At 37.5% G+C, this 13,007-nt stretch overlaps 2 protein-coding genes across 2 annotated transcripts in view; both read right to left on the reverse strand.

Annotated features, from left to right (window-relative positions):
• The window catches only part of kif19 (kinesin family member 19), a 45,348-nt gene extending 42,168 nt beyond the window's left edge, over window positions 1-3,180 (reverse strand). Inside the window, exon 1 of the mRNA XM_037691179.1 lies at window positions 2,783-3,180. Within this exon, the coding sequence (XP_037547107.1) occupies window positions 2,783-2,821 (39 nt within the window). The 5' untranslated portion in view covers window positions 2,822-3,180. The remainder of the gene's footprint in view (window positions 1-2,782) is intronic.
• A 3,780-nt stretch (window positions 3,181-6,960) lies between these two features.
• ttyh2 (tweety family member 2) overlaps window positions 6,961-13,007 on the reverse strand; it is a 90,085-nt gene continuing 84,038 nt past the window's right edge. The window contains exons 11-14 of the mRNA XM_037691180.1: window positions 12,683-12,825; window positions 10,491-10,676; window positions 10,328-10,406; window positions 6,961-7,116 (exon numbers count right to left, since the gene is read on the reverse strand). Of these exons, the coding sequence (XP_037547108.1) occupies window positions 7,036-7,116; window positions 10,328-10,406; window positions 10,491-10,676; window positions 12,683-12,825 (489 nt within the window). The 3' untranslated portion in view covers window positions 6,961-7,035. The remainder of the gene's footprint in view (window positions 7,117-10,327; window positions 10,407-10,490; window positions 10,677-12,682; window positions 12,826-13,007) is intronic.

A 13,007-nucleotide genomic window follows, 5' to 3' on the forward strand; every position in this document is an offset into this window, starting at 1 on the left:
TGAACGGAACAGCCCCAAGCTGATGCACAAACACTAAAACTGAGGATTGTGTTTTATTTAATGCATTCGGATTCACCCTGCTGCTAGCCTTTATGTGCGTTAGTCCATTTCTAATACACTATAAAGTAAGTGGCTTTTAATAGAAATGAAATGATGCACAAAGAAATAGGTGGTTTGATCAAAACTATCAAAGATGCCTGCGAGAAGGGGAAATAAATAAGTCTGAATTAAGAGCATGCTTCTTTTACCAATCATTGTATTTCTGATTATCTAGTTCCACAAGGGCACCAGATGGCAATAATAAGGTCCTTTCTCTGTCAGCACCTTGTAGGTTTATTACAAGCCGGACAAGAGAGACCAAGGCGGCCGAAAGTGCCATTTCAATTATTTAGGCGTGTGCTGCAGAACACGTTTAGTGCGCGAGAGAAATTGAACATATAATACCAACAGCAAGCGCGATTAGGAAATGTAATGAAAAAATAATAATTACAGGAAGAAATGAGAGAAACGCATGCACCGCGGACACATTTATCTTCTTACTGAGCCACTGATTCTGGTCTAATATTACATTCAGATGACGTATAGTACTGTGGCCAGCTCAAATAAATTAATCAGGATAATAATGTCTACTATAATAATAGATTTTATCGAGCTTAAATTAGACCTGGGTTTACATTTTATGGAGGAAATGGAGCATTTGATCACTTAAAAGGTGCAAAAACGACAAATTAAAATGGTTAAATTTCTTACATTTTTAACTATATTTCACATATTTACACATGGAAGAATCTGATAATATGATTTCCATTTACATATTGGTGCCTTTATATGAAAATTAAGATGATTTATGTTCTCCAGTTCGTCAGCAGTTTTCTTCTAAGATCGAGCGGTCTTCAATCTGAGGCTCGGGGCCACATGCGGCACTTTGGTTCTTTTCTGTGGCTCTTTACAGCTTTGACCAAAACCAACATGGAAGTTTAAAATGTATCAATTTATAACCATGATGGGAAACAATAGAAATACGTGACAAGTCATTCTGATAACATCAAGAATGAGAAGAAATGGCTTGTTCAAAACTTTGAATAAGAATTACAAGTAAATAAATGCCCCTGCCTTTATGAGAGGAATTAGAGGAACTAATTGTTATAATTTCAAATTAAAATACTTGTATTAATTTTACACAAATTTAGAAAAGATTCACATAGGCCCTAGTTCAGTCGTCAGATTTGATTAAATTTCTACACAAGGAAATGTTTAATTATTTTGTTTTTGTTGTTGTTCTAATATATATATATAATACAAATAACTGTCAGAAAAAATATTAGATCTTTAATTTTCATAATGTCACAAACCTTATGTGTTTTTCTCTAACATTTAATGAATTGTGTTGACGTTATTTTAAGCTTTAAGTATATTTTGGCAGCTTTAGAAAATCTAATTTAGTGGGAAAAGGGCAATGGCTCTTTTGTGACTGGAAAGTTTGCAGACTCGAACCAAGTTGTTTTTAATTTTAGGTTAATGTAACTTGTCAGATTATTATAGCATAATTTCTGTCCTGCGTTCAAACTGATTAAGCTTATACAAACTCAGGATTAACCATTTGAGCTTTCAAAGCCTGATCATATTTTTTATCTTTCCATATCACTTGTAAAAATAGCCACGTCTCCGTTTTAATGAACATGACTTTTAATTTTTCTGACCAAGAGAGATGTGCACTGACCAAAACTTCCAAGTATTTGTAAGAATCGACAAACTCAATAGGAACACAATTCGTAGATAAGATAGAAGAACTGCTGGTACCGACTTCCTGTTTGAAAACAACATCCCTTTTGATTTTTATCAGCATTTAGCACCAGTTTGAGATGGAACAAATCTTGACTGGATGCCGAATGCAGACTGTAAAGCTGGAAAACCTTAGCAACTGTTTTAGCACCACAATAAACAACTTGGCATACAAATGTACAGATGTATCAAGAATGATCTGACCTACATTACTTATGTAGATTGTGAAGAGGATGGGACTTAAGACTGAGCCTTGTGGTACACCATTATTGACAGTTAACTAGCTGGAAGAAGTACCATTATGCTGAACAAAATTGCCTTCGATCTCAAAAGGTAATTACCTCATTTATGGTTTTTGTTTAAAACAGGTCTCTCTTGACTCAATGAGACTAACCTGCAAAACTAAAGGTTGAATGAAAAAAAAAAACTGGTTGAGAACAGATTATGGTTTCCATTAAGCTATTATCAACAGAATAGCTGACAAACTTCATAGTATACTAAATGTATTAATATATACATTTTTCATTAATAATTATTTCTTCTTTTCTTTCATTACAGTGAGGTGCTGATCTATTTAAGTGTACTTTAATCCAAAGATCATGCTGATGTTTGGGATATGTGCAGACAGTTTTACTCCAGAATATTTTCTTCAACATTTGATTACAGATATTATTGTTTTAAGTGAACTGGTACAGAATGAAATTTATTGATATATATATAGAGAGAGAAGGTAAAAAAACAGGGAAAATACTAAAATATGTTTGATTTTGCTTTTATGAGATAGAAACCCTAGTTAATATAAAAAAATGCAAACAAAACAAGAAATCATACAATATAATAAATAAGCTGCATCATTTTAGATGTTTGTCCCCACCAGTTATAATTCTGTTTATGCATAAATAACAGAAGAAAACAGAAGGTGATGGTTTTGTGTTGACCTCGAACTTCCAACTAATTGACTTAAGCAGTAACAAGCCCCTCAGCTGGGGGTTAAACTCACGGTTAGCTGGTGGTCTTTGGACTCCCCCGTGTCCTTCATGGTCCAAACGAGTCCAGATGAAGATGAAGGAGCATCAGCGGACCGGACACTGGACCATCCCGCTCCGTGGGCTCGGTACCTGCTTGCATCCGCCTCCCACTAAAACAACTACCTTTCCTGAGAGAGCTCACGTCTGCTGCCTGAGAATTAGCCCCGAACTTTTAACACGCGTTACAACAAGCTAATATTTATTTTATTTCTTCTTATTCGTCTTTCCACTTCACGGACAGCTACTCTCTCTGTTCGTTAGGTGGAAACAAGAAGTGAAATTCATTCGCCTCCTCTAGAGAAAGCTGAATAAACAAGGCAGGTGGCGGTCCTTCCATACATCCACCTAGCTTCTCTCTGTTGCTCTGCTGTCGATGATTTTTTTTTTTTGCCTGCGCGTGCTTGTGTGTGTTTTGTCTGCGCGCGCGTTGTCCCTGGAGACGAGGAGCAGCACGCGCGCGGCGCTAGCTTAGCAAGCTAGCTACTGTAAACAACAGCAGCCCGCTTCCGGTTGGAAAATAAAACACCGACCACGCTCACTTTTTTTTTTGCTTTTAATTCAAATTAAAATAAATAATAAAACAAATACAAATATGAAACCGTTTATAACTGGTAAATCTTTTCAAAGACAATGAAGCTAGCTGGACTGCAGCTAATTTAAGTATAAAGGCTAAATTAGCTCTTACTTTTAGTCACAGGAAAAACTTAAAAGCGTTTTATTAGAAACTTGTTTAAATATTTCCGATTACAGTATGAAGTATTATGAAGACAAATTCTTGAAATCAAAATATGAGGAACTTTCACGTAATTATTAATTAGCATTTCATATTAGCATCGTTCATAACTATGGCATTATCTTAAAATTCTGACTTATCTCATAATTGAGATGTCTTATTGTTGAGTTAGCGTTTCATAATTATGATTTAGTTTTCATAATTATCTTCTCATACTTATGAGTTACTATCTAAATTATGACTTTTCTCATAATTGAGATATCCAAAGTTATGACAGCATAATATATTTGGATATCGTTTTATAATTGGTTCATCATATCCGATATCTATAATTAAAAATAAGAAAAATAGACAGTTTTCTTATAATTATGGTTTAAATCAGTTCAGTTTGTTTTAATAGGACCAGTAATTAATTGTCATCTCAGGGCTGTACAAAAACTTTGCATCTCATAGGCAATTATTTCAAAATTTGAACTTGGGATCTCAAAATTATGAGTCTGTTCATTATTAAAAGAGCAGATATGCGTTTCTGAACTATTTTAAGTATCTTGATCAAACAAATATGTAAATAAATACAAAATAACCTCCTGTTGTTCATAATATTTTCCAATTGTAGTTTTGTATTATGGCTAACATAGTGAGACAGGTTACAGAATTTGATGTAACACCATTTTTTGAAGATAAAAACAGTATCACAGATAATTTATTTATTATCATTTGACATTTTTTTTAACAGAATTAAAAGTTTCTAATGTTGACCTTTATGCAGTGTAATTGTAGTTTAGACCTAAAATTTGTTATGCTAAAAAGTAGAGCCTTAGAAGGAATGAAACTTTTTTGGTGTATTATGCTGACATCTGCTGGATGAAATTAAAGAACCTTTAAAAAAAACCGCTGAATTGCAAAAAAATAAATCATTTGACAAAAACATATATATTTCAGACCTTTGAGGTGATTTTATACTACAGTCATAACAGTAACAAACTCAAAGATCCTCTACACTGACCTCGAACTTAATATTAAACATATTTAAGACGAACCAGAAAAACTAAATTAATTAAAACCATTATTTGGCACTAGCAACAATTAAATGCATCTATAATAAGGCTACAACTATTCAGTGGTTTTAAGAAAAACAACAGCAACAAAGTTTTTAAATGCTTTATTATGAAAGTATTTACACACAAACTAAAAATTAATTTAAAATGCCTAAAATGATCAAATCCAAAATGTTTTCTTTAGACTCAGCCACAGACAAAAATCAAGACTCATCATTTTGTATTCCAAGCTGGTTTATTCAACTCACATTTAGACCCTTGTGTACTTGGGTCACACAAAAATAAGCACCGCTCTCAGTGCCTTTACAGTGTAACATGCTAAAAAATGGATTATTAATCAACACTGCATGTAAATAAACTCACAAAGAAAAAAATAATTTTGTTAGTTATTTTTAAAAAGTGCTGTTTGGATAGCTTGATTTAGGATAAAATGTTATTAATCATAGCTAGAACATCACGGCTTCCCAAGTTATGATAGAAACAACAGATTTGTTTGTATTGGTTGGACTAGAATTAACAAGCTGTTGCAAAAATAATTAAAAAAGGGTGATCTTATGTGACACTGCCACACAAAACAAGAAAAATAAACTAAAACCAATTAAACAACAGTCTGTTATTGTACAATTTATTTACAGAAGCTGTGAGAATACAAAATGTTCACCATTACCTCCTGCAGTGTGCTGCCAGTGCTGGGTTTGTGCTTCACGAGTATTAAACAAAGAGGAAATGGCATGTTTACATCTGATATGTTCACATTTTATTCTTTGGAGACCTGGATGCAAATTGTGAGAAGTAATACATAAAGCTTCAAAGAGGGAGAAGCAGAAAACTTTTTTTTTTACAGTAAAATATTGCCAGAAATTTTGCCCAGTCTTTAATGTTTCCCATTTTTGTGTCTCTTAACACAAGAAGAGTTGAGCGGGTCACAGTAAAGTCAGGCAGGTTCTTTAAAGGGAGAGTCTGTGCATTTTGAAAGTGATGTTCTGTCAATTATTTATCAGTCGTTAGTAACATATCAGTCTTGATATCAGTCATAGAGCATGGTGTGGCAAGAAAAGGACAAAAGTATTTGTCTAAGCTAGATGCTAGCACAATAAAGGCCCATTTGTTTTCATTTATCAAACCTATACAACAACTCTTTCTCAAAAACAACATATCAGTGTGGAAGAAAGCTACAACAGCTAATGTCTTCACATTTGCATGAGAATATGTTTCTTTAGTTTGTTGTTTTGTAAACTAAACACCTGTTACCTCATGAACCAGAGGCGCAACCAAGTGGGGGCCAAAAGGAGACAATGACCATCCCCCAAAAAATGGAAGCCCTTACTTCCAAATCTTTTCATATGTCAAATAGTTAGGACGGGACAACCTTTTAATTTAGTAGTGGCAGGGATTTTCTCAATAAACAATATCAACTACAGTAGTCCCTCGCTACTTTGCGGTTCGTTTATCGCGGATTCGCTCTATCGCGGTTTTCAAAATAAGATTGGACATGACACAAAATTGGCTGATTGATGGCCGATCCGCACGATCGGCATGACATTTTTATTTAAAATACATTTTAAATTATTCAGCACCTGCTGCACCATTGTGCAGCCCATACTCCAGGATAAACTTACTGTTGCAGCAGCTGATCAGCTGTTCTCTGTGCAGAGCGGAGAAGTGGGCGTGGCCAAGAGCACTTGCAGGTGGCAAAGAGAAGGAGGCAGAGAGCTGAAATCATGACATTCTGTGCTCTTCTAGAGAGTTTAGAAACATTGTTTAGAATATTGCAAGAGTGTGAGAAGGGTTTAAAATGCCTATATATACAGTATATATATATATAATAAAATAAACTAACTACTTGTATTACTATTCCTACTTCGCGGTTTTTCAATTATCGCTGGTCTTTAGGGTACGGCTCCCCATATATAAACGAGGAACTACTGTATATAAAAAAAATTGAATTAGCCCTAACTCCTGTATTTGTCAAATAACCAGCATCACAGGATTTTCAGTGGCCTCCACGTGGCCACCCTAATAAAACGTTTCTGCAGGTGCCACTACCATCGACGTATGTGTGCTGAGCATACACAGTCACAGAGCAGCATCGCCCATCGTTCAATTAGCCTTTAGCTTAGCTTGATGAAAAACTCCTGCTCTCTTCTTCACACTTTCTATGACTGATTTTACAGCTGATAAGGTACAAAGTATTGCTATGGGACACAACATCACTTCAAAAATGACAGACTCCCTTTAAAGGGCAGATGTGTCCGTTATGAGCTTTAAATGCTGAAAAGAACAGTACAAATGTCTTTATTCTGTTGACCTGGAAGTGCACAGGTGGGACTTCTGGAGTCACCAGACGTTGTCTTTGTGATACTTCTCACAGCCACAAAGTCCTGCTTTTTGAGGGAAAGTGACGCTGCTTCCAACCTTCGACAAGTAAAGAAGTCTATGCTTGGAAGTCCCCTCCAAAGTGTCTACTTTGTTCTTCGGTCATGGACAGGTAGGTGGCCCTCATAGTGGGAGAGTACTGTTGAGGAAAGATAAGCACAGACATGCAGCGGTGACTAAACAGCCATACTGAGTGATGATATAAGTATGTACTGAGCACAATATTCATTTAGAATGGGGAAAAAAAATAAAGAAAAATGAACGTGTTCACTTAACATTTTTCCTTTGAGAATTAAATTTATGCCACAGTTAATATATTTATTGCCCGCTGACGAAAGGAGAAGGCAGACAGTGAGAATATGTCTAAATGCAATTTCATTTGTGTGCATCTGTCCCAAAAAATCTCATGAACCACTAAACAAATTTTACTGAAACTTGCAAAAAGTAATAATGGGACGGCCATTTACAGCTGATTAACCTTTGGAGTCGACCCATTTCAAGATGGCTGCCAAAGTTAATAGATATTAAAAACAGAAAAATGGCGATAACTCAGTTTTACAGATGCTAAGCTACAATCTGGTGTGGTAGTAGCTGAGAATCACGTCCAACACATACCAGATTGGGCTAAATCTCTGTTTAATATTTTACCATTAACTATTTAGAGTCAAGTCTTCACAGCCAACTAATTTTAGAAAACAATTGCCATACTGTTGTCATTTTTTTCAAATATTGTAATATTTGGTGTGGTCGTAGCTGAGAGTTACTCAGAATAGATACTCTAAGGGCTACTTATTGCACAAGCGCCAGGCTTAAAACGTTAGCATTAGCTGTTGGAATCAAACCCGTTTGTTAAAATATCTCATGAACCACTGGAAAAAAAATTAATGAAACTTGAACTAAACATTTGGAGTCAGTCCAACTCAAGACAGCTGTCACAGCCGATTCACATTAACCTGCACAAAAATGGTTATGAGCTAAGTTACGGTGTGGTAGTAGCTGATAGTCATTCACAGCATATACTCTAAGCATGGCATCTTGCAACGACGCATGAGATTTTTACAAAGTTATGTTCAAGGTTTGTGCAAAATGGCGACAACTGTCACTTCTCCGATGATATTCGTCTAAAACTCAGGCAGGACAGACGGCGGGCAACACCTTCAAGGAATGCCAGACCTTTAATCTCAGTGAAATACAGTAGTCCCTCGATACTTCGCAATTCGACATTCGTGGACTCACTCTTTCACGGGTTTTCAAAGTAAAATTGCACACACGATTGTCAGCTTTAATATTACTCACATGAAAAACAAAATGAACAAAAAAAAAATGCTTCGGACTGGCACCGCCATTTTGTAGTTTTCTTTCAATAAGCCTATACTGTAACGCAAGTCACAAGAACTACACGGCCCAGAAACCAACAGTGCTTTCGGCCAAAATTCAAAGAACAGTAATGGAAGGAGCAAGCACTAGCGGAGAAAGTGACGTGGTAAAAATAGTTTTGCAACGCAAAGTCAGAAGTAACGATCCATCTGTTAAGCTCCAGAACTGGAAAGTCGTAAATAATTCTGAATCTGAACTCATCTTTCAAGCTGTAGAAGTATCTTCACTGGTGAATACACGTTTCACACAAACGCTCATATACTCCATGAACCATGCTTTTCTGTGAACGTGCAGTTTTTGTGTGAATGTACTGATAGACAAGTATCCATTGATCTACAAGTGTGCTCTTATGTAACGTTTTGCGTGCGTCGTAATTGGTTGTAAATGTCATAAATGTGACTAATTGGCTTTTCTATGTAGCGGTATGTGAATGTTTCTGTTCAGGGCCCTGGGACAACTTTGTTGTGAATTGGCGCTATTTAAATAAACTGAATTGAGCTGAATGTAAATATACAGTACATATACGTTTGTTGTTAAAATGATGTAGGTTTAAGAGTTTAGAACATTTTTAAGAACATTGCAAGAGTGTGGAAAGGGTTTATAAAGCCTTAAAATATATAAAAATACTAAAATAAATATTGTGGTTTTTCATCTATTGCGGTGGTGTCTGGAACATAACCCCCACGATAATCAAGGGACTATTTTATTTATTTTAAAATCAACTCATTCCATTCATTAACACTTAAACACCTTTTATATTAAATACGTCCATGTCTGCTGCTGAGCACTTGGCGCCAGCACAAGCCGAAAGTTTGAGTGACTGAAACTAGACTGCTGCATGCACGGTGGGAGCTGCCTGTGGACAAACTACAGCGTCGCCCTGTGAACACTAGGAGGCAGACAAATTCTTTGATAGAAGGAAAAAAGTGAAATGAAGACAGCAGGGTTTTGGGGTTGCGAGCCATGCCAAACAGGAAAAACAAAAACTGCACATTACGATATGTGGAGATACTGCACAAGACAGGAAAAGGAAGAGGAGAAGAGAAGCAAAAAAAGACTTACTCGCTGTCTATATGGCTGAGAGTATATCTCCAAAAGTTGATAAAAGAAAAAAAAGGGGATCAGAAATAAAAAGGTACAAACACACACACACACACACGTGACAAACAAACAAATAAAAAAAACATATAAAAGAAGCTGTTAGCTGAAAATGGCTGCATGATGCTGCACAGTTAGTCATGGGGGAGAATTAGAATATTTATTATTTGCTGGTGTAGATTCAAAACAAAAAATATGTAAAACATTACATACATTGATGTATGTCTAGCTAGAGCTACATTTTAATAGTAACAATGAACATATTTATACAGTTTAAGACAGTTTCTCATACGTTAACACATTGCAAAAATACAAAAATCAAATAAAAAATAAGGTATTTTATGCATTTCTTTCAACCAAACGTCAAACTGACCTGCGTTAACTAATGCAGCTACCTTAAAGTCTTTAAAAGGCAGGGCCTAATGAAAATTTAATTCAAAACGTTTCTATTTTTATACCTGCTAAGCGGTGTGTGACAAAAAAATGCAGCGAAGAGGAAAATCTTCTGTGACAACAGTCAGTTAAGACCTGCATCGTTTTCTACTGGGAAAAAAAAATAAAAGGCCTGAGAGGTTAAATAGTGTTCTGACTGACTTAAACATTAACTACAGTATTTCTCCTCTCATTGCTTTGGCACTACAAGTCAGCCTCCTGTAAGATATTGGCAGCAGAGAAAGGCACAGTGAATCACTAAATGCAATGAGGTTTCCAAGAAAAGAACAGAAAAGGTGGAACGTGATTAACTGATGCTGAGGTTGCTAAGAACAAAGGCAGTAATCTGCAAAACTGTACATTTCACGAGTGATAAAAGGCCGCAGGTTTAAGCTTTGGGGAAAATATTATATAAAAGACTTGGTTTCTGGGACCCAACGCACCGAGGGGGGTGGGGAGCCTCGTCCTATCAGAGGCACGTTTTCATACCGCGGGTTTCCTCCAAAAAGAGCCGTTTGGTTCCTGCAACAAGATGAGATGAACAAGAAAAGCAAGTTAAACGCTTCAAACTGAACCTGTGAATGAATGAAATTGCGCTCGTCTCACATGTACTCAGACATGGGGCCGTTGGAGACGGTGGGGGCGGGCGGGTGCAGACTGGTCTGGCTGCCCATGCTGCTGCTGTAGCTGCAGAAGCTGTGCATGTTGGCGTGGTTGGGGTTCTGGGAGTCCATCCTTCTCGCTCGGGGATTGAACGGGTCCTCCTCGTCAATGTCATCGTAATCCCGTTCTCTAAATACAGAAGAGGAATTATTTTAAGAAAGTTGTTCTGAGGCCAAAAACTTTAAAATTATTGTCCACCTTTTGTGCCAAAGTTTTAAACCAAGATGATCACATGCTGAAAAATCTTGAAAAAAATACAATATTTGATCTAGAAATACGTAAATGACAGTTAGCGACTACTTAAACAAAGTAAAACTCACTGAGGTGAAGCCATTTTTGTGTAGGCCAAGGTTTAGCTGTGTGGGCCAACAGTTGTGAAGACAAGAGTTACTTTCAGAGAGTCCTTCATTTTAGATTAATAAATGTAAAATTGGCTTCGTTGCAGCCATTCTGAGGATTTATAAAGGTCAGTTGGATGCGGTGGCCATCTTGAATTATAAGTTCAAAAGTTACTCAGTTGCAGATGTAAAGCCAAGAGTTACTGTACTTTCAGAGAGTGTCATTAAAATATGTCCAGTGTTTTTATTTTTTTATTTTTTAGATATTCTGCTAACACAAAAACAGGAATGGCTCCAACAGTTACTGCCAAGGTTTTAAAAAAAGTTATTGCACAACGGGACAGCACGGGGCAGCACGGTGGCGCAACTGGTAGAGCTGCTGCCTCTCAGCGAGCAGGTCCTTGGTTCAAACCCCGGTCCAGGGGCCTTTCTGGGTGGAGTTTGTATGTTCTCTCCGTGCATGCGTGGGTTTTCTCCGGGTACTCCGGTTTCCTCCCTCAGTCCAAAAACATGCATGTTAGGCTGATTGGTAACTCTAAATTGTCCTTAGGTGTGAGTGAGAGAGTGAATGGTTGTTTGTCTCATTTGTCTCTATGTGGTCCTGTGATGGATTTGCGACCCATCCAGGGTCTACCCCGCCCCTCGCACAGTGATTGCTGGACATGGGCACCGGCGACCCCCGTGACCCAAAAATGGAATAAGCGGGTAAAGATAATGGATGGATGGATGGGACAGCACGGTGGCACAGTTGGTAGAGCTGCTGCCTCTCAATGAACAGGTCGCCCTGGTTCAAATCCCGGCTGAGGGCCTTTTTGGGTGGAGTTTGCATGTTCTCTCGTGCACGTGTGGGTTTACTACAGGTACTCCAGTTTCCTCCCACAGACCAAAAACATGCATGTTAGGCTGGTAACTCTAAAATGTCCTTAGGTGTGAGTGAGAGAGTGAATGTCTGTTTGTCTCTATGTGTCTCTGTGATGGACTGGAGACCTGTCCAGGGTGTCCCCTGCCTCTCACACAGTGATGGCTGGATATGGGCACCTGTGACCCCTGCGACCCAAAAAGGAAGAAGCAGGTAAAGATGATGGATGGATATTGCACAATGTGTTGCACTCTATGTTTTGGGAGTGACTTTCAGCTACTACCACACCAAATTTTAGATTAGTAAATGTAAAATTGGCTCAGTTGTAGCCATTTTGGCGATTTATAAAGTCAGTTGGCTGTGGTGGCCATCTTGCATTATGTCAACCTAATGTTTACCTTCGGAAAGCTTCATTAAAATCTGACAAGTGGCTCATAAAATATTGTGTTAACAGATTTGAGACTAAGCTTCATATACAGATCTCACATGATCAGCAAGTGCTCAAAATAGTTGTTGTGGATGACTCAGCTATGACAATACCAAATTTGAGCTCAATATCTGTCACATTCACCACATTAAAGCCACATGTGCGTTTACTAAGATTGCTCAGTGGCAGCCATTTTGAATCGGGCAGACTCCAGTTGTTAATCAGTTGTAAATGTTCAACTAATTATTATTTCTGAAGGTTTCATTAAAAAATCAGGTCAGTGATTTGTGAAGTATTTTTTCCTAACGGAACAGGTAAACAAGCGCACATGCAGACTAAGCTATAAGGACAGAATTTACATTTATGGTAGGCAGTTTGTCTATCTGTACAAGAAATATTCCCAGACACGCGTAGCTTGTTTTAAACAGTGCACGGTTTGCACGTGGAGATCTGTGCTGCATGCTAAAACGAGGGCGCCCGGGCAGGAAGTCATGAGCAGAAACAAACTGACCTGCTGGCAATTTGTCTCCATGCCCTGGGAACAGCGCACAGCATTACAGTGAAGGCACAGGCTGCAAGGATGGAGAAGAGGCAGAGGTACAGAACACCCTCCACCCCGTCATAGCACACCCCCACCATTGCATCCAGGTAGTCCTGAGGAAGACAAATAACGAACAATAAAGGCAACAAATGACAAACTGTCACACCAGATAATAAAAAAAAAAACGAGTTTAATGAATGAAACTAAACTTAAAGGGCCAGTCTGGATATTTTTGAAGTGATACTTTTTTGTCAAATATTTCTTAATAGATGGTACCTTATCAGTCATAGAGTTA

Source organism: Nematolebias whitei, chromosome 17 (assembly GCF_014905685.2).
Source record: "Nematolebias whitei isolate Nwh7 chromosome 17, NemWhi1, whole genome shotgun sequence".
In the NCBI taxonomy this organism is placed as follows: Eukaryota; Metazoa; Chordata; class Actinopteri; order Cyprinodontiformes; family Rivulidae; genus Nematolebias; species Nematolebias whitei.